Source organism: Anas acuta, chromosome 20 (assembly GCF_963932015.1).
Source record: "Anas acuta chromosome 20, bAnaAcu1.1, whole genome shotgun sequence".
In the NCBI taxonomy this organism is placed as follows: domain Eukaryota; kingdom Metazoa; phylum Chordata; class Aves; order Anseriformes; family Anatidae; genus Anas; species Anas acuta.
This window is the reverse complement of record NC_088998.1, coordinates 3,894,763-3,918,155: the sequence shown is the minus strand read 5'-3', so window position 1 is coordinate 3,918,155 and position 23,393 is coordinate 3,894,763. Positions and strand designations below refer to the sequence as shown.

Genomic DNA, 23,393 nt, shown 5'->3' with positions numbered 1-23,393 from the left:
AACCTCACAGGCTGCACCCCCGTTTTGTTCCTTCCCAACAAGAAAGCTCCTTGCTGTAATCCCCGTGAGACACGTGAAGCTCACCCAGGGGCCCGAGGAGCATGCAGGTACCGGCCAGGCTGCAGCAGTGCCGGCTCCGGGGGCTCTCCTCTCCCTGCCTCCCCCCTCTGAATGGGGCAGCAGTGGCTCTGTGCCCCCCTTCTCCTCCTGGCTCTGCACCACTGCTTAAAGAGCAGCCCGCTGCAACGAGGAAAAGCGTGATGGGGGCAACTGGGGAGGGGGAAATTATCGACGGGTGCTTGTAGGGGAAAACTCCACGTGCAAACCCAATTCCTCTGCTCATTTCGCTGCTTCTTGCTCCGGGTTACGCCTCTCTACCAAACACAGAATCGATTGGGGTGGGTTCCCTGCTCCTGCTCTCAGCGGGGTGTAACAGGGTGCAGGAGGAAGGCGCAGCGGGGTGAGACCCCGTTAAGGTTTGGGCAGGGGCACGGCGAAGGCTGGCTGCAGAGGGTGAGGCTGGCACCACGCTGAGGACCGAGGGCAGCCCGTCTGCTGCAGGTCGGGATGGGAGCAGCCACGTCCTCGTGGAGTTTCTCTGCAGGCAGAGCTGTCCTCAGAGGCCATCGGGCAGAGTTCGGCCAAATCTGGGGAGCTGCGGGGGTGCACAGGAGCATGGGCTGAGGACAGACGTTTTGCATCCTTACATCTCATCCCCGTTCACAGCGGGAGCACGTCGCGTAACCCCTTCAGAAAAGCTTCAGGTTTCTTCCCAGCTTCCTCACCGGGAGGTTTCAGAAGGCTCCAAAGAGCTCCAAATCCACTGCAGGCACCTGGACTGCCTGTGACGAGCAGGGCTGAGCAGCAGGGGCTCCTTGCACAAAGATGTCTCACCTCTCCCTGCTCTCTTTTAGGGGAGTGCAGCTGCCACGAAGGCTACGCCCCAGACCCCGTCCATCGGCACCTGTGTGTGCGCAGTGACTGGGGACACAGCGAGGGGTGAGTTGGAGCCGAGCCCCTCCCTGGGGGGTGCTGGGGCCAGCTCTGCTCCCCCCTGGCTGCCACCATCCCCAAGGACCCGGTGCCCGACGGGTGCTGCTGGCCTTGCCGGCGGCGTGCCGCAGCTTCTCTCTCCCTCTTGGTCTCGCAGGCCGTGGCCCTACACAACGCTGGAGAGGGGATACGACCTGGTCACAGGAGAGCAGGCGCCGGAGAAGATACTCAGGTGGGTCAAACGACTGCTGGGCTCCTCCAGCTGCTGGACCTCCTGTGCTAGAGGCCCACCTCCTACCCCTTTTTCCCACCTGAGACGTTTGTCCTCACTCCAGGTCCACCTATAGCCTGGGACAAGGCCTGTGGCTGCCGGTCAGTAAGAGCTTCGTGGTGCCCCCCGTGGAGCTTTCCATCAATCCTCTCGCCAGCTGCAAGACAGATGTGCTGGTGACAGAAGATCCAGCAGATGTCAGGTAGGAAGCAGATTTCTCGCTCTGCTCATGCTCGAGTGACTAGACTGCTCTTTAAATTGTTCCTGAGGATGCAGTAATTTCTGCGATGATAAGTTTGATTAATTTTCTTCCAATAAGAAATCCGATGTGATAACTCTGCAGCATTTATTTTTTTTTTTTGGTCCTGATGGGTCTAGGCCAGGTGTGTGCGTATAACTCTGATGCAGGCAGGTAGATTGGTATCAACCTGTGGCAAGGCAATTTTCCAGTGGCTTCAATCTAACGTGTGATTGCACAGCTGTAATTGGGGCACTCGCAGGTATGGAAGTGCCATCCTCGTGCAGAATCTCGTCTGTGTGCCACATCAGCCCAGCCCTACAGCCTGCTCCGGGGCTCCTGAGGGGCCAAGGTCAGACCTGGTGCAAGGCCGTGCTGCTTGTCCAATTAGTACGCAATTAGGGGATTTTTTTATCCTTCCTGGAGTTCAGCAAATGCCCGAGTGTTTCTCTAACTCATCATTTTGGCTAGCTCGTGCCTCAGCCAGACCTCCTCTAATGTCTAATTCAGCAGCGTGACCTCAGGGTGTTGCAGGAGGAGAATTGCCCCAGGGGAAGGAGGGGCTGGGAGAGGGGGCTGAGGGTGGGCAAAGCGGGGGGCTTAGAAAGGGAGGCCAGGCAAAGTGGTTGTCTGCCTCTGCCTGGTTTGCAAAGGTTTGACTGTTTGATTCCCAAGGCATTTGGTGTGCATCCCCTCTCCCCCATTAAATCAAGATTGAGGATGTGTTCTTTGGGTGCCAGGGAGACTCTGGGAGCCCTCCCTGCCTCCCTGCTTGCTGCTTTCTCCTGTTCACTTCAAACAAAATTTCCTGACATACAAATTTTTGTCTGTGGTGGGAATCGTCTTCATGGGCACCAGCAGGCTCCTTATTTCCCCAGCCTGTTTTGCCTTCCACTTCCCAAGAGCAACAGGACAGTGGCTTCCTTGTTTCTGCTCCATCAGGGGTGTTGGCAGGGCTGCAGTTGGAGCAGGTACCTCCAAAACCTGCAGCAGAGCTAGGACTGGCATCCAAACGGTCCTCGCTTCCAGGTGTGTGTTTGTTGATGTTTGGTGCTCGTTTTCTCTTCTGCAAAGGGAGCCTGATGGTATATATCTGTCACAATTTGGCTCTGCTGGGAAAGGTAGCTCTTGTCTGCAGAAGGCGACTGGTTTTTGGTTGAGAAGGGTCGCCTTGTTGCATGCCAACATTTTCCAAGCCAAACCACCGCTGTCTCTTGCTCCCTAACATCCTCGTTAGAAAGCAGAAGCAGAGGTTGGGAAGCTCACTTTCTGCCCCGGTGCCGTGATTGTCTCTGGGCACCGATCCTCGAGGAGGAGCCTCGGGATGGAGGAATGCCAGGGCAGGGAGCTTCTGGCATGGAGGCTGTTGCCTGCTCTCCTCCTAATGAAACCCGAACTGAGAATTCCAGATATAAATATTGGAGTGACCCAAGTGGAATAAGGGAGGCAAGTTCACAGCGCTTGTATCGTACATGCAGGAGATGCTAAATTATTAAAACTTTAATAAACGTAATAATAAATATTTGATGTTGAATTATGGGAGGTTTCACAGATACAGTGAAAACCAAAAACTGATCTATTATTTCTGCATTAGAACCTAAACACTTCTCAAACCGGGATCAGGCGGCTGGCGCAGGGTCCCGAGCACCCTGTGATGGGTGGAGGTGGAGCTGGTGCCTCCCGAGCTGGTGCCAAAAAGTTGTGCTCAGTGCTGAGGCAATCCACACGCAGGGACATTGCGGTGTTGGGTGCTCACAAGCATCGCCTTGCCCTGTCTCTGTGCTGAGGTTTTGGGGAGCTTTGGACTGAGAGGTACCTTGGCAGCAAGTCGAGGGAGCAGCAACGCAGCCGTTTGGTGGTCCAGATGTCCCAGTGATGACTGGTAACGTCAGACCTGATTTTGGAGCTGAACGCATCCTACCCACTGTACCTATATCCAAAAGCCATCCCTGTGCCCTCAGAGGGCCCTGCTCGCTGGGAGCACGGTGGCACTGCTGTCCCTCTGTGCCTGCAGCTCCTGCTTGCGGTGCTTTAGCTCTGATCCAGCCCCGTCCCCGTGCCCAGGGTCAGATCCACAGCACCTGACAGCAGCTGCAACACGCTGCGTCCCAGCGCCTGGTGTCCTGTTTGCTGTCCTGTAATGCCGTGCTGGTAATTCAGTCCTGTATTTCTTCTGTGCCTCTAATAACAGCCGTGCTGAATTCCTCCAGACCTTTCATTAGTCTGGCACCTTTTGGCTCTGGGGTCACTCGTCTTGAAGAGTTTAATGGAGGGAAATTGCAGAAAGCCTGGTTTGGAGAAAACAAGTGATGAAGTCTTTACAACTTGGAGGGTTAAAGGTTCAAACGTAGCCTTGTGGTTTTATGAAGATGCTCGAGACTGCGGAAAGGCCAGGTGGGGCTCTGCCACTCAGCAGCTCTCTGGAGCAATGCTGACTCCCTGCTGCAGCTCGCGGGGATGTTGCTCTCCACGTGCTTCGCTGCCAGAGCCTTCTCCAGCTTCCTCCCACGGCTGCAGCCAGCCCTGCAGGTAGGATCCCAAGGTGGGTGTGCAGACACCCCGCTGGGAACGCTGCCTGCGCTCTGCATGCCCCGGAGGGGAGCAGGGACCGGGCTCGTCCTGCAGAACTTGGCGGTGGGGGTTTTAGGGCCACGCATCCTAAACTGAGCAAAAGGTTTCCGTCAGAGCTGGTGAAGCTCCTGTGCATAATTTAGCAGTAACTGTTTTAAGCGTCCCCTCTGCAACTCCAGAGCATGATCCTCTGCACAGTGATCACATCGGTCGTACGTCGTAGCTCCTGGGAGCCAGGCCAGCAGTGACAGCCCGGTACTGGTGACACCACGCTGCCGGTGACACCTTTGAGGGTGGCCAGCACTGGAGGCTCTCCCTGTGCTGGCCTCCAGCTTGTGCTGGGCTGGATGCTCCAGCTGCCAGGTCCAGAAGCATCTCACCCTGTCTCGCTTGTTTTAAAGCCCCCCCTTTGTTTCCCTCTCCCCATGGCTCCCATCCCTCTCTCCCATCCCGTATTTCTCCAGTATCTCAATGATGAGCACAGCAGCCTGTACTGGTGTTAACAGATTACTCTCAGGTGTTTAATCCTTCTGCTGACCTTCCCTGGACACGTGGCCTTCCCTTTATGGTCCTTTGGGACATATCGCCCTTGTCCTGTGGGACAGGGCATCACTGTTCTGCTCAGAGCAGGCTGCTCACCCCATCAGCAGCTCATTAGGGACAGCAGCAGGGAGGACCCACAGCCCTGCTCCCACCGCTGCTCCCACCCAGCACCCCAGCACTGGGTGACAGGGGCACCCTTGGTGGTGGCACTGCCCCTGGGGACATCCCTTGGGGGCAGCGAGCAGCGCTGGGACATGCTGGGGGCCCTCCTAGCACTGTGGGGATGGGTACGGGCCGGCACGCCCTGCCCAGCACCCTGCAGCCCCGCTGCGTCCCCAGCTCGGCGGAAAAGTTTGTAATTTCTTCTGAGTGGCTATAAATCAGAGGAGTGAGCCTCAGCTGCTGCCTGACATGACATATAGCTCCATCGTTATGGCAACCATAGAAACAAATAAAAGCCTTGCCTTCGCTTGACAAGCCTTTGAGATGTCCTGATGGAGAGACAAGTGTTCAGTGGCAGAATGAATTCTCTTGAACTCTCTGTCAATTCATCTTCGTTTTGCTCCCAAGTGAGCCCCTTTGCTCTCTGAATTCTTTGCCAAAGTACAATCAGCAAGATTTTTTATTATTGTTGTTATTATTATTTCATTTTCAGTTCTCTCAGTGCTTCACACACTGCACACGAGCCGCCTTTCCCCCCCTGCTCTGAGCGCACGCACCCCGTGGAGCAGGGACCAGCCCGTGCCGAGGCCAGGAGCTTTCGCTCCCCCTGCGCATGGCCATTCCTCGCTCAGCCCCAGGACAAATCCTTTTTGCCCCTGTGACAAATCCACTGCCCCCGCCTTGCAGGGGCTCTGCCAGAAGCACCGAGTGGCACTGCTTTTGCAGCCATTCAGGTGCTTTGCGAGTTGGTGCCAAGCACCACGGTGTGAGGCTCCCTGCCCTGCCGGGGGTGGTGGAAAGCAAAGAGGAGAAGAAAAGAAAAATCTGGGCCAGGAGAGGGGAAGCAGCTTTGCCACAGCATCAGCAGGGCTCATCTGCTCTGCACCTGGGCTTCGTGCCTCTCCCACAGGAGCGCAGACAAAGGGGTGCTGCTGCAGGGGAGCACTGCTGAGCCTCGGGAGGGTTTTACTGGGCACCCTGCTCCAGCACAAGGAGGGTTTCTTGCTCACCTCGAGCACCACCGATTCTGCACAAAGGGTTTCTCTTGGACCCGCTCCTGCTGCATTTTTTTGCTCTGTCTCCACGTTCCCTCCATCTGCAGCACAGCCCTGGGGTGCGGTCATGCAAGGGAAGCCCTTTTTGGGGCTGTCTCTGAGCAGGAGCAGCGACCCCGCGTTGCTGCCTTCCAGGCTTTTGTCCTGCTGGTAGCAGCAGCCGTGGGCACCGACACCGCAGCTGACAGCAGGTGCCTGTGATGAATGGACAGCTTAACGTGGTGGAGCAAATTGATCATTGCATCACCAAGCACAACTTACTCATTTCTGGAGGGATGACAATCCATTACAGTGCACATCACAGAGACACCGGCATCCCCGGAGATAACGTCCCCGCAGCTCTGGGCTGGGTCCCTTATCACCCCAGCACGTCGTCAGCTCACCAAAACCAGTGGAGGAACAACTTCTGGTGCGTAACACTGGGATAAAGGCAGCCCCCGGCCTCGTCCTCTATGGGGGAAGGATGGATGTGGTGCAGAGAGGCAGCTGCCAGCCTCTGCCACGCGTGTGTTAACTCTGCATCAGGCTGCTTGTGGGATTTTTCCTGGTCCTGGCCTCCTGGTTTGATTTATGAGAGCAGATTGGAGGAGTCAGCGATGTCTCATTTGGCTAAGGGATGACTAAACGGGGACGTAACCTTGTGGCAGCCACCGATGGCTGGGAGCAGCAGAAGGAGAGAGGAGTCAAAGGAGTGGTGTTATAGGGAAATGAGGGGCAGGCAGGAAAGGGGGGAAAAATAAAAAATAAACTAAACTCGATCTGGAATCACCAAGGGAGTGTCTGTCTCCGTTAGGTCAGAACTGAAAGCTGTGTTCACCAGCACCTCTGTTGCACTGAGAGGGTGCAGAAACATCTCAGCCTCCCTCCTTGTGGGCTTTTTTATAATCCCTGGTACAGTGCTGCTGAATTTCCCTCTCTCTGCTCCAGTTCTGTGTGTGATCCTGCTAAATTCTTGAGCTCTTCATGCTGGGCTATAAAACTACACGGAAAATGATCAAACCACCTAGGGGCAGTGATGTAAATTTGGACTAGCTGGTAGGCAAATCCATCGCAGGGAGCAGCCACAAGTTGTGCAGCTGAGTGATTGCTGTTCCTCTCATCAGCGGTGCCACGGAGCCCAGGAGGGAAAAGCAAACAAATGCACAAACAGATTTTGTTTATGTATTTATTGAGACAATTAAAAAAAACCCCAACACCCGCCAAATACGCACATGCTGTCTCACACCCAGAACGGTTCCTTTTAATGTAGCTGGGATCTCCCAGCGCAGAGCACGATTTGGCACCGAGCTCTGCAGCTTCTCGTTATGCCAGAGCTTCTCTTGCTGTCGCGTGTGTCCGTCTGTCCGTCCACCAAACCACCTGCTGCCAGCCCCACTCAGCTCTTCAGCAGGATCCTGCCGGCACCCGGACAAGTAACGAGCAGAAAAGGGTTTGGAGGGGCAGGCAGGGGCTGATGCGTGCATGTAACGAGCTGCAAGGAAGCAAAACGACGCATTGAGGTTTCTTTCAGTGGAAGGAGCTCTCCCGTCCCTGTTTGGTGGTGTTGTCTGGTTTTATGTCCCTGCCTTTGCTTCCTGTTAAACACTGGCCGGAGTGCGCTTTGCAGCCGCCTGTTCAAAGGCACTGTGGCCCCATGGCCTCTCTGTTTATTCAGCCTGTCTGCACTATTTTCCCCTAATTATGTCTTTTTCCCCATCTCAGTTTATTACCTGTGACTTTGTGACCGGCTGCTGCCTGGGCAGGGCTCTGGGCAGCCCGGCAGGAGAGGCACCGGGCTGGCACCTCCTGGGCACGCCGCATCCAGCATGGGCTGGGAAACCCTGCCCTGCTCCTCCTGCTCCTCTGCTCCTCCACACCATGTGTGCCGAGCCTCGTTATTTCATTCAAAATGAGAGGAACGAGCTGCACAGCCTGCCGGGGTTTTCTCAAGGAGGGGCTGGTGTCAGCCCCAGGCAGCCCGGGGAGGTGTCAGAAAGTGGCTGGGGACTGGTGTGCCTGGGCTGCTGAGCAAGTATGCAAGCAAAAAAGAGGGCTCGCTTTTTTTTAGGGGGCAACTGCATGTGATTTAAAAACCACAGCAGTGTTTGGGGATGGGAGATGCAAGGGATTTGCCAGGCAGAATAGATGGAGCTCAGTGCACGGCCGCTGCTGGCAGGGACGTGGTGCTTTTGGGTGATGGGGATGGACACCACAGCAGCCCAGCAGGAGTGGGGCAGGGCTGGCTGGTGGTGCAGGTACTTGAGCTCCAGCAAAAGCAAAGGCTTAGGAATCAGCTTTGACTCCTGTTCCCAGCCCAGCTGCCCCACGATGCCTTCCCCCATCACAAGCCGTGAGCATGCAGAGCTGCGTTGGTGGGGAAGGAGAGGGGCAGCTGAGAAACAAGGGTGGTGGCAGCAGCAGGACGGCCAGGACTCCCCACGTGTCTGGGGAAGGATGCTCTGAGCCAGTGCCCTCTCCCTGCCGTGAGCAGCCCCATCTTCAAGTGCATTGAAGCGGGGGGTGACGGTGTCCCTGCTCCCACGTGTGTGACTGGGAGCTACAGTCCTGTGCGGGGTCATGACCTTGGGAAAACATTAATAACTCCTCTTTAGCTATTTTTAAATGCAATTCAGCGGAGAGAGCCGGCACCATCCTCCAGCCGGTTCTGATGAGATTTCAAACGCCGCCAAGTTGCCCAGTGTGGCCCGTTTCCGCTCCTCCTCTCTGGTTTTTATCTCCCGTGACTGCTGTTGGATCACTTCATTCAGAGGACAAAACTAATAAAATCCATCAGAGCTGAAATGTTCCTGGGAGCGTGCCAGGGACCTGCGACGGGCTTTGGAGCTGCTGGGAGGATGAGAAACGGCCTCAGCGGGGACAGCGAGAGCAGAGGTGGACACGAGCCGGGCAGGTTCGTCCTTCTCCTCTAAGGGCATTTCCAAAAGGACAACATTCCTGCAGGTTTGGAACGGACTCTTGGAGAAAATTAACCCCTAGGCTTATTTTATGGGGTTTTGTTTGTTTGTGGAAGGAACGGGGGAGGCCGACGTGGCTTTGGAGGAATATCGTGCTCACCAGGAACATGTGGGGAAAACCCTGCTCCGGCTTCAACCACGGGGCAGCCGCAGCTGCAGCCAGTGAACCGGGGTGGCCCCGCTGTCCGAAGACAAATGCAGTTAATTAGCACTGGCTCCACTCCTGAGCAGCCAGAGGCAGGTTTCCATCGACCCTGCTGGGCTGGGTGCCCTGTCCCACAGCTGCTGCCCCAGGGGTTTTGCTCCGCTCCAGGACCTCACCCGGCTCTCGGGGTGGTTTTATCACCCCCGCTGCTCTCAGGGTACCCATGGCACAGCACCTTCCAGGTGTAAGGACCAAAAAGCTCAGCACCCATTGTGCAGACCATGTCAGTGCAGTGTCCAACATTGCCCATGGGCACAGAAAGCCCTTGACCTTCCCGTGCTTTGCAGCAGCTGCCTGGTGGCACCGCAGCCGTGCCGCAGCTGCAAATCCTCCGCTCTTCGCCTCTGCCGTGTCCAGGTTTCGCATCGTTGCCCCTTTTCATCTCTTTATTTGCTACGCACTTGACCTCTCCTTTTCCGATGTGGATGCTGATAAGTGGCTGGCAGCTTCTCTGGTCTCCCTAAGTCTGGCTGCTGGCTGTGGAGTGAAAAGGAAAAGCTCTCTAAACATCTTCTTGGCTGCTACGCGTGTAAAGCCCGGGGGTCTGGTGGGCGGCGGTGGTTTCCTGGGTGCCACGGTGGAGTGTATTAAGTAGAGTATTGTTTTGAGAGGCGAAATCAAAGAGTGCTGCAAAGCTGGCGAGGATTGGAAGGAAGGCTGGGGAGTGAGCAGGAGGGGAAAAAAAAAATGTAGAAAATGAGTTGAAGCTTTGCAAAAAAATAAGCCCATCTTGGGAATTGCCCTGCTTTCACTGCCTGAAGAATTCCTGAGCACTAATCAATGCAGCTCCAGACATTTCCTCTGGTGCTTTTGATTTAAGGAGGTGCTGCTGGCTGAACCCAGTGCCTTTTGTCACAGCACCGAGGGTGCAGCCACGGCCCCGAGCTGAGCTGGCTGGCGTGGCAGCAGGGATGGAGGGGTGCGGGTGCCGGCACAGCGCCCTGCGCATTTCTGCTCCATGCAAGGCTTAAAGCAGAGGCACTGAGCCGGCTTTGCAGGGGACTGCGGGCAGTTCTGGGGTCGGGTGGGGCTGGGGGACATGGCAGGTCCTGGTGTCTCACCTGGGGATTTGTCCTGAGTGTCACACAGCCAGGTCACGCGGGGGCTGCCGTGGCACTGCTGCTCTGTGCCCTTGGTGCGTGCCAGAGCGTGCTCAGCGCTGGTGTCCTACGTGCCTTATGTATGTGGCCCTTCACTTCGCTGAGACTTGGCTGTGTTTGCAGGCAGAGCTCCCCCCCCCCAGCTCAGGGCTGTGCCGGGGGATGTCCCTGTCACTGCCTGCCCAAGTCCCTGCTAATCCCTCCTGTGCCACCCGCTCACCCCGTGGACGGAGGCTCTCTCCCCGTGGCAGCTCGCAGGGAGTTGGGCTGAACCCAGGAGCACACAATTAAACACCAGCTAATACTTCCCTGCGACTGTGGAGGGCTTAAAATGACATAAATGAAGAAGCTGAGAATTAAGGCAGGATACTGTGTAAATATGCTCTGAGCTTTTGCAGTGAGAAGTCTCTTTATTCAGTTCAGTCCACATTTTCTCTTTTTTTTTTTCTTTTTTTTTTTTTAATCAGTATCAAACACAGATGGGCCAGAGCTGAGGATGTGGCTCTGACCTGGAGTTGCTGTGGGTTTGGGAGCAGCTTTGGGCTGTAGCTGGGTAGTTGATAGCGGGTTAATTATAACCCGGTGGGTGGTTTAACAAAAAGCTCTCAGACCTATGGAGTCCGAGGGGTGAACACGTTGCTTACAGCCATCTGTAGCAGGCAGGGGCTGTGCGTAACGGGCCCTGGCATCTGCTAGGGCTCATCCACCTGAGCTAACGCTGCGGGGCCGCTCCTCTGTGCCAGCTCCCCGGAGGGATGCCCCGAAAATCCCACAGAAAGCAATGAATTTAACCCGTGCCGAGGCTCCTGACCCCAGCCCCCATTTATCCCATGTGCCCAGGAGCCTTCCCTCTGGCTGTCCTTTGGGGGAAAAAACCCTGTGAGGTTCTGCTCCCTGCATGCCCCCAGGCGGTGTTTGTGGGGGTGTTTTACCCAGGAGCTGGTCATGGGCTTCTATCAGGTCCCAATCTCCTGGATAAAGGACTTTGTCTTGGTGCCAGACCACTGTGACGGCATGGGATTTTGGGGGCAAAAGGCAGAGTTTGTGCCCAAACACAACTAATATATGATACCAATGTAGTAGGAGGAGAGTCAGGAGCGGCTGCACTGACCCAAGCGCTTTTCAAGGCGTCTCCTTTCCTTTGGAGCTCAGGGGGTTCCAGGCTCCCCCCTTCCCGGTACACCCAGGGTATGCTGCAGCACAGGCAATTAATTGTAAGTGGAAACCTCCTCATTTATTGAAGCCTAGTTTATGAAAAGGAAAAAAATACAGCTTTTAGCCTGAGCCTGAAAAACTTCATTGCAGTAAAACCAGCACCTGGCTCGCTCGTAAAGGAAAGTGGGCGTCGGATGGGCTCGGGGACAGCTGGGGTGGCATCAAGGGGGACGCCACGTGCCCAGGGAGCAGCAGCACTAATCCTCCACCCTGCTGCACAGATTGGGGGGGAAAAATACAGAAATTGGTGCTGTCTCCTCACCCAGCCTTGAGGGAGGCCAAGAAGCACGTGGAGATGAGCAGAGATCTGGAGGGTGCCCTGGTTGTGTGCCACTCAGATTCATCAGCTGCGGAGATGTAAAGGAGTCTGAGGTTTGCTGTCAGCTGGCTGCCTCCCTGGCCTTTTGGCAGCCTGCTCGGGGCAACACCGGGCGTGCACGGGGTCTGGGCTCCCTCTGCTTGTCATCCCGTGGGGCTGATGTCCCCTGCCTGTCCCTCTCTCGATGACATCCCAGCCTCTGGGGCTGTGCAGCTGCAGGTGATGGGGTTTGCAGGGTATCGGGAGCATCCCTGCGGATGCTCCAAAAAACTCCTCACCGTTCCTGCTGTACCTGCAGACATAGGGCAGCCCCATATCAGCCCCATTGAATTCGGGGGGATGGCGTGGGTTGTGCCGTGTGAGGTAGCTGCAGCAGAGCGCTCTAGGGATGTCCCCAGGCTTTGGCCTTTCCATGGCAGCTGGGCCATCTGGTGTGTGCCGGCACATCACCGGCTGTCACCAGGATTTGGTGACCTTTGCAAGGTTTATCTCATCTTCCCTGGCTTTCCCTGGTGGGAGCAGGGCTGGGGATGCTCGGGCAGTGTGGAGGCAGCTGGGCCGGGCTGGGGGCTGTGTGTGAGCACATTGATAGTGCCCGTCCTGGGCACAATCGCAGAGACTCAGAGCACGTCTGCAGAAATAAAACCGAGCACAAAATGCCGTGTGACCTATTTAGGAGAGCCACGTTTCTGCTCTGACTCGGTGCCATACAGTCCTGACAAATCCAGTTCTGTGTCCTCCGCCGCTGCCCGGAGCTGAAATCAAAATCCATTTAGGCCCATCTGGATTTTGAAATTGGTTTCCTTTGGTCCATAATCATCTTTTTTTTTTTTTTTTTTTTTTTTTTTTCTGATCCCACAAATGGGGCACCTGCACAGCTGCCACTCACTCTGTGTGCTAGGTGAGACCGTGCCATGCCAACCTCTGGGGTGGCAGGGAAATGTCTCTGGTCACTGTGCTTCAGCTGCCTGGGGTACACCCAGCGCCACGCCGTGCTGCCCAGCACAGCCCCACATACCCCATAGAAATGTTCCTGTGCTGGCAAGGGCTGCTCCCTGTCCTTTTTGATGGGTGCACCCCATTAAGCAGCTTCCCAGTCCCTGCTCTCACCGTCATGTGGCTGCTCTGAGTTCTCGTTGTGGGATTTTGACCCAACCAAGCAGTGGTTTGGGAGCAATTGCCAGCTTTTGGGGAGGCTCGTCCATCGTTCCTCCAGGGCATCATGCCCAGTGGGAACGTGCTGGCTCACCCTTTGGGACTGCAAGCCAGGCCAGCACCCAACATCTTCCTGAGCCCAACCCTGCCTCTCGCCCCCGTTGGCTCAGCCCATCCCAAAGGTCTCCGGTCCCCTCCACGACCCCATCCAGCACCAGGCAGCCCCGTCCCGCCCCCCAGCACCTGGAGGAGAGGATTTCCTGGTTCCTCCCGGTGACAAAATCAATACCAAAGGCTTCCATTAATATTCCAGGAATGGCAGAGAAGATTGACTGCCTCATTAGCAGGCATCGTGTGAAACTCTGACAATAATTAACAACTCAACGGGCTTATTTGCTGGCCTATCACAGAAGTATTCAATCAAAAATGTAATTTGCTCGGCGCTCCCATTTACCATAAAGAGAATATTCCTTCAAAGTTTTAAATAGACTAATTAAGAGGGAAGAAATACAGGGAAAAAATTATTAACAGTATAGTTTTAATGGGAAATTACTGGAGCGTATTAATAATGCAATAACCATTTTTAACAGCTGTCTGTCAGTTTGTGGGCCGGGGTAATTAAATTAGTCACTAAAGGGTTAGTCAAATTAGGCGTCAGAGAGCAGCGCTGGGGCTAACGAAGGCACGTCAGGCTTCATGCTCCAGCACACGGAGGAGGAGGAGGAGGAGAAGAAGGAGAAGAATAAGAGGAGGAGGAGAAGGTGAAGACGAGGAGGAGGAGGAGGAAGAGGAGGAGGAGAAGGAGGAGGAGAAAGAAGAAGGAGGAGGAAGAGGAGGAGGAGGAGGAGGAGGAAGAGGAGGAGGAGAAGGTGAAGACAAGGAGGAGGAGGAGGAGGAAGAGGAGGAGGAGAAGGAGGAGGAGGAGGAGATGCCACCAGAGTGGAGGCAGCAAACCTTTTTTTGCAAGCCCCCCCCCCCATGCTGGTGCTCGCCCTCTGCTCCTGGGGCCAGGGGGATGTGCAGGGCTCAGCCACCCCTTCTGGAGGCTCTTGGTCCCCTAAAATCTGGGGGTGCCCCTGGGAAGCGGCAGGACCCCGACCCGAGCTGCTGCAGCCCCAGCTTGGGGCTGCCTCAGAGCAGGAATGGGGCAGGGGAGAGCTGGGCATCAGCAGAGGCTGTGTTCTTCCCAGAAAAAGCGTAATTAAAACAAAAAAGCCTTTCTGAGCATGAGCATGGCCCACAGCAACCTCCTCGGTGATGTCCACTCCAGCCTGATGTTGCTGGAGGTTTTTTTTCCCTTTCCCAGGGCCAGGAGGCAGCTGTGCAGGGGCTGTCTGGCAGTTGCTTTCAAGGCTTTATATTCTGTGGGTTTCAGGCTCGTGTTCCCCCTTCCTCTCCCCCTTCACCCTTTTTGAAATGAATCTCAGTTAATTTGGGATGTTGTCGAGTCTGAAACACATCTTTCTTGCCGCCAGCCTATTAAAAAATGTATTTACAGCTCCATAAAGCAAAGCCAGCTGTCAAGGTAATGTCCTGCTGGCTCCAGTGTGTTCAGGGCAGAGGGTAAGGATCTGGGGAGGCGCTTGCACGATTGCAGTGAAGATTTTAAGCTGAACGAAGAGGTTTCTGGCTGGGAAAATCATTGCGTTGGCCTGGGGAGGTGTTCGTGGAGGTCTGGGGGCTTGGGTTCCCTGCCAGGGAACGGCTCCTGCAGCGATTCACTTTGCTTCCTCACTCTGTAAATCAGGACGGGGATGTTGGCCGCTGGGTCTGTGTAGGAAAGGATTGCATTTTCCACTCTGTTCCTCTGAGATTTCATACATTTCTCTATGCGGAATCGTTAAGATAGGAACTTTTCTCTGGTATGTCTGTGCAGGAAAACAAACCAATGCGGAGCAATCGCCATGCCCAGAAATAAGCCCCCACCCAGCAAGAGGTGCCAAATAACCTGGTGGCTGGGACTTCTGGAGGGCACCGAGGTTTCTGAAACCACAGCTTAGGTCATGCAGAGCAAGAACATTGGTTTCCACGTAGCTGCTTGCACTCGGGGCTTTTCTGGACCCTTCTCTGGGCCTGACCCTGCAGAGAAGCTCTTGAGCAGGGAGGTGACCGACAGCCTGGGAGAGGGGAACGGCCACAGCCATCAGAGCCACCCAGACACCCAGATATCCCCCAAACCACAAAAAACACTCCCACCCCTTTCCCAGCCTGTTGAAGGGCCAGGCGAAGTGTGCTGGAGGAGGCAGGCTCCACTTCTCCTCACGTGTTGGAGAGTTACGAGCCGTATAGATTATTTTAATGGCCGTATTACTTCCAACTGTGCTTCCACCATCTGCTCTTCCCCAATTACGGATGCAAAAACCCAGCATGTTTCTCCATTCCGGCAGTAGAGAATGAAATATAAGTGCTATAAAAGGGTGTATATTCTTTGAACAATGTAGTTGGCACCTGTGGTATTTTGCTCACGCTTCTGACGTGCGTCGGCCGGGATGCCCTGCCTGCTCCCAGCGCCGCTGCCGCGAGCTGCGGGGACGGAGGCAGCCACGGATAAAAGGAGGAGGCTCCTGTGCTCTACACGGTTTGTCCAGGCTGAATTATTAACGCTGACCAAGCGTCGGAGCGCTACAAAACTCAACAAGAACCTCTTACCTCCAGCACGGCGATAAACAGGATCGAGGCACGGCAGGAGGGAGGGAATTAAGGCAGGACATCAAAGACCGGCTTCCATCAAGTAAATCATGCCATTGCTTCAGTAAAAGAGCCCTTAAATGTTTTATTAGGGATTTTCAACAACTACCAAAATTAAGATGGAAGGGATGAATTATTAAAAAATAGATTAACTAAACTAGCCTCTGAATTAAACATGGGAGGGAGCCGTCGGGAGCAGCGCTGCCGCTGTGTACCGCAGGCACCGCGTCCTTCAGCCGGGCACGGTGGAGGTGCCAGCAGTGCAGGTGTGACTGAGAGCTGTGTGCTGCTCTGCTCACAGTGCCAGGGCACTGAAAGGCCAACTGCAGGGTCAGGAAACCCATGCCAGGTGCTGCTTGTGCAGGGAAGGAGGGCTTTCTGCCTTGGAGAGACGGGCTAAAAAAGCACAGGGTGGAGCAAAGGAAATGCTGCTGGCTTCCCTGCAGGAAAGAGACACAAAAAGGGGACTTGCCTGAAGGGTTTGAGTCAGGAACTGAGCGTTTGTTTGCTGTGTTCTGGTGTCACAAACCTCAAAACACTCGTGGCAGGAGGGGGACTGTGCCTGCGTGCATCTGGCACGGTGTTGGGTACCGGTGTTGGGTACCGGTGCTGGGTACCAGTTGTGGGTACTGGTGTTGGGTACCGGTGCTGGGGAGCATCCCCGCAGGGCAGGCTGCTGGCTGCAGAGCCAGGGGCTTTTCAGGACAGGCACAAACAAGGGATGCACGGGGGGTTTGGCTGAGCCTGGACAGGTTGTGGCGTGGGCTCTTCGGGCTCCTCGTTGTGCCTGCAGCTCACCACACGCCCACGAGCAGGTGGCTTCGGTTCCTTGTGCCGCAGTTCTCTCACCTGTCGAGTCGAGACGAAGCAGTGAAGCACTTCCTAAAGCGGCCGTGAGATCCCAATTTGCTGTTCGAGTGCCCTTGCTGTACAATCTGTCCCGACGTGAGACGCACAGGGCTGCGGCAGCCCGTGCATGCAAAGCAGAGCCGAGAGCAGGAGGTGAGATGCTTTTGTCTGCGGGCTTTTTGTTGTTGTTGTTCCAGCCTCCGGGAGGGTGGGCGTGTGCTCGCTGGGTGCTGAGCACAAGATGTGGTGGAATCTCTGTTTGTTTGTTCTCCCCGGTACCTCGCTTTCTTCTTTTTCCCCCTGACTTGTTCAAAGCTCTTACGTGCAAGTCTACAATCAAACCCCTGTGAGTGCCAGCAGTCGTACAGCCGCCAGGAACAATTGGCGGTATCTACAGTAGCACTGCTGTAAGGTTCACTCTAATGGAACGAGTGGAAGCTCCATTCATAATCATAATAAAACACTGTTTTGCAGTTACGTGCCGCTTTTCATCTTCACAGCTCAAAGCAGCATTAATTAACTGCGCGGCTCCGTGGGAGGCAGGTGGCTGGTGTTGTCCCCGTGTTCCAGATGAGGAGCCTGGAGCACCGACACAGCTCGTGAGTCGCCCGCGGTTGTGCAGCCGTTCAGCAGCAGGGGCTGCAGGAAATCCAGCTCCTGTTCCATGCTTTATTTCTGGGTAGCGTTCCCTCCCCGTTCCTCTGGCAGAGCAGCCCCTTAGGAGGTTTAAGGTCATCTTCATTCCTTAAACCTGATTTTGGTGGTGGAGAGGTAGAAGTGAATGTTGCTGAAATCGAACTGGGGAGGGAGGCTCTTGTGATACAGACGGGGGCAAATTCTTTGCCCTCGGGCTGACGGCTAGCAGTGGGCTCAGCCTTGCAGTGCTCCTTCCAATGAGACAAAAAATTGGAGAGGCAAGTTCAGTCCGGTCTTCCCTTTGGCAAATATGTGTGCAGAGGTCTGTTTAGGTAGAACGGTGTAAAAAAAACAAACATCAGCCTGTTTTCGCACTCGTAAATCCCCAGGTTTGTCTTTCTGGTGAGCGCTGCGTCCAAAAAGCTCTCGGTTGACCCCTTTTCGAAGGGTCATGTTCACAGCCACTCCAGAGGTTTCTTCTGATGCTGCTTAGTGGCTGAAAAATCCAACTTCGTCACGTACGTCTCGGTCTGTTTGTTTGGGAGGCTTTGGCTCAGCCTCACTCAGTGTGTGAAACGAGCCAGGGCTTTGCCATGCCCAAAGCAGTGCCCCCGTGCCAGGGCTGGCCCCCTGTGTGCCCCCGAGCACCCCGTGTCCCCTGCGAGCCCCCGCGGGGCAGCAGCCCTCCTGCGATGTGCAGGGACCGAGCCTGATGGACTCCTGGCATCCCATCACCTGCAGGGATGCTGGTTCCAAGCATCTCCCCACTCTATCAGGGAACAGCCGGGATTGTTCCCTCCCGGGAGGTTTCTCTCCACCACCCAGCTCCCGGCATTTCCCCGGCAGTGCTGCCGGATCCGTCCCTTGCCGTGGCTGTGTCTCCGTGCTGGCGGCTGCTCGGCATCCAGCGCCGAGGCCTCGCTGCTCGGAGCTCTTGTAACCTCCTTTGTATTCACCCCGCCGACGCGGGCTCGTGTTTTGTGCTGTACAAATGCCTGTTTTGTACCGAGCACCTTCCTGCTGCTGCCTCCTCGGCGCTGGGTTTTACATTGCTGTCTCTCACACCTCTTGAAGGAAGCAAATTGTATTCTGCACAGCCCCATCCCATCCCCTCGGCTCCCTGGGAGCAGACCTTGGATTAATTAGCATGGAAACCTTTCCGTTTTGTCTCTTTTGTTCAAATAGGCACTAAAATAAAAGCAGAATGCAACGAGCGGGGGGAAGAAGGTGGTCCTGCAGTGCACAAGGGCTTTGCTTTTCCTTTCTTTTCTTTTCCTTTCTTTTCTTTCCCCTCTCCTCTTCTCCTGAGCTCAGTCTCCTGTTGCTGGATGTGCATCCAGAGCGTGGATTCCCCAGCGAGCTTCCCCTGCTCTGACAGATCCAGTCGGGCAGGAGCAGTGATGCCCACGTCCCACACGCCAGCATCTTCCGTGAATTGTGGTTCAGACAGCACCCGGGTCTGAGGGGCAGCTGGAATGAAGGTGATGGCTGAGGGCAGGACGGCTCCGAGGGGGGGATGCTCCCATCCCACACACCTCTGCCCTCAGCTCCCATCGCTGACCCGCGGGCTCAGCCCCTGGTGCAGCCCTGCAGGAGCACAGCTCTCCCAGGCACGTTTGATGTGGGACGCTCGGTGCCAATAATTGATCCCGTCGAGGAATCTGCCAACGGGCACGCTCCGTTCTGCCTTTAATAAATGCGTGCATCCTTTATGCCCCGCTTAATAATGCAACAACACGAGGATTTACAGAAAACAGCAGGATGTCTGCAGGTGCTCGGTACCTGAGTGAGTCCAGAGGAGCTCCAAGTAAACTTCGGCATCGGGGTGTGTTTGTGTGTGAGCTCGGTGCTGCGTTATCCTGTCCTTGGGCAGTGCTGCAGGCGCCTGCCTGGCCCCATGGCAGTGCCTCTGGCACCGGCAGATGCTCCATCATGTGGCTGGGATCCCCCATGGTCCGATCCCAGGATTTGGGTCTGGGGTGCTCTGTTTTAAGGACTGAGTTGTGGAGCAGAGTCCCAGCCCCAAGATTTGCTGACCTCCCAGCTCTGAGCTCCCAGGGGAACAGGGACAGCTGGTCCTCACCGGAGATATGGGCTAGTGCACAGCTCCGGCCTCTCTGCCTTTAACCCTCTCCCTTCCCCAGGTAAATGATGATGTTCCCGTTTCCAACTCCCTGCTCAATTTATCTTGTTTATTGACCCAAGCAGAAAGTCAATGTTTTCTTCATCTGCCATTTGCTTTGATGGCAGCCAATTTGGTTCAGCAGGAACAAAAATGGATTCAACAGAGTTCAGTGCCAGATTTTTTGTCTTTTTTTTAAAGTGCTGATTATCTTCCTTTTTTTTTTTTTTTTTCCTGAATGCACCTGGCCCTGGACACAGCTTGGCAGCATTCGCTCTGTGATATGGCTGCAGGCGAGGCTAAAAATGTGCAGCAGCTCCCCTGGGGCTGCAGAGCCGGGAGGACGCCCGCGGGTCAGCTCATTGCAGGTGGTGGCCAGGGCTGCGTGCTCCCTGCTGGTGCGTGCGGTTTGGTGGTAAAAAAGTTTACATCTGGGGGCTTAATGCATGTTTGGAGCTCGGTGTCCTCCTCAGAAGGCTGGAGGCCACGTTGTGCAGCCGTTCCCTGGATGAGAGGTGTGCACGCACCGCACCGCAGGGTCACTGGGTCTGTGGTTTGCTTCTTTCACCATCTCTGCCGGGGTGTTCATCAGGCTGTGAAGCAGCACAGGTTCAAAACTGATGAATGAGCAGAGTTATCCCACGCAGGGGGCTGAACAAAGCTCCTGCCCCAAAGAGCTCTCAGGCCCAGGCCAGCGTGTGGGGGCTGTTCAGCGCTGGGGCCGTGCTGGCAGAGCTGCAGTGGTGGCAGGAGGGGCACGGGGCGTGTGGCATCTTCATGGGGAAGGGGAAAAAAAGGCAACCCCTTCTGGCAGTGTGTGGGCAGCGTCTGGATAAGCCACAGTGACCTAACGGGGCTGTGGCTGCTGCATGGGGTGGTTTTGGTGCTCCCCCAGCCATGGATGCCCATCACTTCCCCACACCAGCGGTGGCATCTCTGATCCTGTGCTGAACCTGTTCAGGGAGGTAAGACAGTAGAAAGCCCTTTCAAAGCTCCTGCTCAGGGAGGTAAAGCAGTGCCCTCATCGCCGGGTAGGGTGGGAAGGGTCCCTACCAAAGGCAGCAGCAGATCAGGGTGCCCCAGGGACCAGAGCCAGGGAGGAGCAGTCCTCGGAAGGGTTTGGTGCCCAGCCAGCTTCCCCGTGTGTGCTGCCCTTGTGGCAAACCCGTCTGTGCTCCCAGGGACTGCAAATGGATGCTGGGCACCTTGGGAAACACAGACCACGTTGGGTATCTTGGATAAGAGCTGAGGCCATTTCGAAAAAAAAAAATCCATCCATATGGATGGAGAATCCCTATGCAAATCTCTCCCCAGGTAGAAAATTAATTGGATTCTAACTTCAAAGGCTGCTTCGGGAAACGAGCTTTAAATAACTCCGTTGTGCCTCCGTTCCTCTGTCTGAGGACCTTCACCTGGGATGCAGAGAGATCGGGGAAAGCCGATCGTGGTGTGCTTTTTGGGGGGTCAGCTGGGTAGGAAGCCTTCTCGCAGAGCCCGGCATTGCCCTGGCTGTGGCAGGAGAGCCGTGGGTGCTGCTCTGCCTGCCGTCGCCAGCGCCCGCTTTCCCAGGACTCGGCACCGTCTCCTCGCAGCAGATCGATGGGAGCAGCAGGTGCTCAGCAACTGCGAAAAACCAGGGCATAACCGTCTGCTGCCGCAGCCCTGGCCATTTCCTATTTATCTAATCTAATTCTATTGGCATTTCTAAAGTGCTTTTCACCACTGCATCTAAGCACTTTATAGGTACCTTGGAAAAAGCCCACAATCGCTGTGTAAGGAGGGTGGCTGGGGCTGGGATGTGGGCTAGTCGCGGTGCCTGCCTGCAGGTGAACGGATGGGCTCCTTCTCCTGTTTCCCTACAAAGCCCAGCTTTCCCTACCGACCCTCACAAATTGCTGCAAACTCAGATCCAGGAGAGCCCATTAGATCACAGAAGTTACCCCAAAATACCCTGGAAGGCTGTAGAAAGGAAGGAAAAGAAAACAGCAATGCATTTGTGCTTAAGCAAACATTCGGAGCTGAGCTACGGGCAGCCCCGGGCTGGGATTTGCAGGTTTGCGGATGCAAAGTGCTGCTGGAGGCACCGGTCACCCTGCAGAGGCTCGGGATGCCCAGGCATGGTGACATTTTGCAGGCAGGTGCACACGATGCCACTGCACGAGCAGAGCCATGGGTGCCAGACCTGCACCCAAGGGTGACGGCTCGGGGATGGGGAACATGCAGTGAGCTGAAGTCCTGGACTGCTGATCACTAATTATTTTGAGAGGCAAAGAGCTGGGGAAGGTGACCAGGTGCTCGGGCCCTCCCCAGCATCCTCAGGTTTAATGAGGCCGGGTGCAGACACGTGTGCCTTGGAGAGGGGTCGTCTGTCAGCTGAACTGCTCCCGGCCATCTCAGAAGGGAGATTAATGGGATTTTGGCCAAGCTGCACGGAGCTGAAGTGCGGTCTGCTTGGCTCTGCTGTATTCTAGGTCAGCCCGGACAGTCGCTGCCTCGTACTGGGGGGGGCTGACCCATCTCGTGATGTTTTCAGCCTTTAATAATTTAGGATGATACATCCCAGGCCTTCTGTCCAGGATTTTGCTTGATTGCTTGTTTTTCTAAGATTTCTTTCGCTTCTCCAGGCAAAACCGTGGCAGGGGATTGAGGCAAACATTTATGAGGCTCTTTTACAAACAAAAAAAAAAAACAAACAACCAAACAAAAAACAACCAACAAAATACATTAATTTGGCCAGCTTAAAAGCTCTTCCGAAAACCTCCAACTGCTTTACGCAGAGTGAAGTCTTGGTTGATTTTAGCTCCCTGGCTGTGCACAGAAAGCATCCCCAGGGAGGGAGGCAGCAGGCAGCCAGAAGGGTCAGGAAGAGGACCCGGGGGAATGGGACACACCGGGATGAGAGGGGACAGGACCGTGAGCGGGGCAGGAAGGGCCCTGCTCCTGCAGCTGAGGGGGAAGAGCTCTGCCCGCCCGCAGGCTGAGCCATGGCTGCGCCTGGCAGCTGCTGGAGATGAATTCCTTCTTCTCCAGCTTAAGAAGCTAAGCGCTCGTAACATCTTCCCCTTCCTCCCTCCCCAGAATAAAACCCCAGGCGACCTCCTCTTTAGCAAACGTTATTAAGGTTGCCGAGCTCCAAAGCCAACAGGTGCCAGGGTCAGTTTGCAGAGCAGCCTTCAGGCAGCCCCTCTGCGCATATGCATTATGGAAACGTCTCTAATGGCACGGTCATGCACGGGCTTTCACCTCTGCCTCGCTCAGCACAGGCAATGAACCTGCTCGGGGAATGATCTGCGTTAATGTGGAGCAGTAAAAACTTCCACCCGAGTCAATGAGAGCTGTGCTGCGAGCAGAGGAAGTGTCATTTAATGCTAAGTACTCTGAAAAATCAAGTCTAAATGTCTCAGATTTGGTTCACGTAATGCAGTGGATATTTTTTTTACATTACCGTTCCCGGGTCTTGGCTCCCCATCTGTAGAACGGGGATGATAACAGGGAGATTGGGAACTTAATCACTTTATTGGTTGTGAAATACTGCTGCTTCCTGGTGTCGAGCAACCACCAAGCAGCCCATGAGGAGCCGGGTAATTGTGCATGCAGAGCAGTGTCTGGGCAGAGCACGATGAAGGGGAGCTCTGCGTCCTCCAACGAGGAGCAAACACGCCGAGAAGCTGCAAATGGATTTGTTTGCGAGGCACTGAGAAACCTGCAGGTGTTCAGAGGCACCTGGGGTCGGTTTGGGATGCCCTAATACCAAGCTCCCTGCTCTTTCTGGCCCCCGGAGACGCTGAGCTATTGCTCAGCACCATCACCTCCGGCAGCCGGGGAGGATCGGGTCGTTCGGATAACCCTCGGGTGTGTGGTCTGGCAATCAACACCTTCATCAGAGTGCATAATCACCGGGGGCTGAATTAAGGTTGCCTAGGCAACCTTAGGTCTCACATTTTCTGAAGTTTGGAGTATGTGACTTCGCAACCTGTGCCATTTCCTTCCCTGTACTTCGCACGCAGCCGGTGCGTGCCCGCGCTGTGCGGGGCTGCGGGCTGGGTCCGGGGCTCAGCGGCTTTGTGCTGTCCGTGGGGTCTGCAGTCACTTGGGGCTTTCCCTGGGGGGTTCACTCCGGGTCTGCCTCGCAGAGAAGGTGCTCTGCAGGACCTCTTTGCTGCTGGAGATCCCGACATGCAGGCAGAGAAAGCCTGGAGGGCTTTGTGGCTTTGCTCCCTGGGGATTAAGTGAGTGCGGTGAGTCCCTCCGCTGGGTTGCACCCAGGTACCAGCAGATCACATCATTTAACTGGGAGGTTTGGAGGTGGTTCCAGAT

General features: G+C 55.4%; 1 protein-coding gene across 15 annotated transcripts in view; it reads left to right on the top strand.

Annotated features, from left to right (window-relative positions):
• Nucleotides 1–23,393, top strand: part of ASTN2 (astrotactin 2) — a 324,948-nt gene that overhangs the window by 147,181 nt on the left and 154,374 nt on the right. For all 15 annotated transcript variants that reach the window (XR_011089090.1, XM_068656627.1, XM_068656614.1 and 12 more), the window contains 3 exons: nucleotides 915–999; nucleotides 1,151–1,225; nucleotides 1,329–1,466. Coding sequence is in view for 14 of the 15 variants with exons in the window: in XM_068656627.1 (XP_068512728.1) it covers nucleotides 915–999; nucleotides 1,151–1,225; nucleotides 1,329–1,466 (298 nt within the window). In the remaining variant the exon portion in view is untranslated. The remainder of the gene's footprint in view (nucleotides 1–914; nucleotides 1,000–1,150; nucleotides 1,226–1,328; nucleotides 1,467–23,393) is intronic.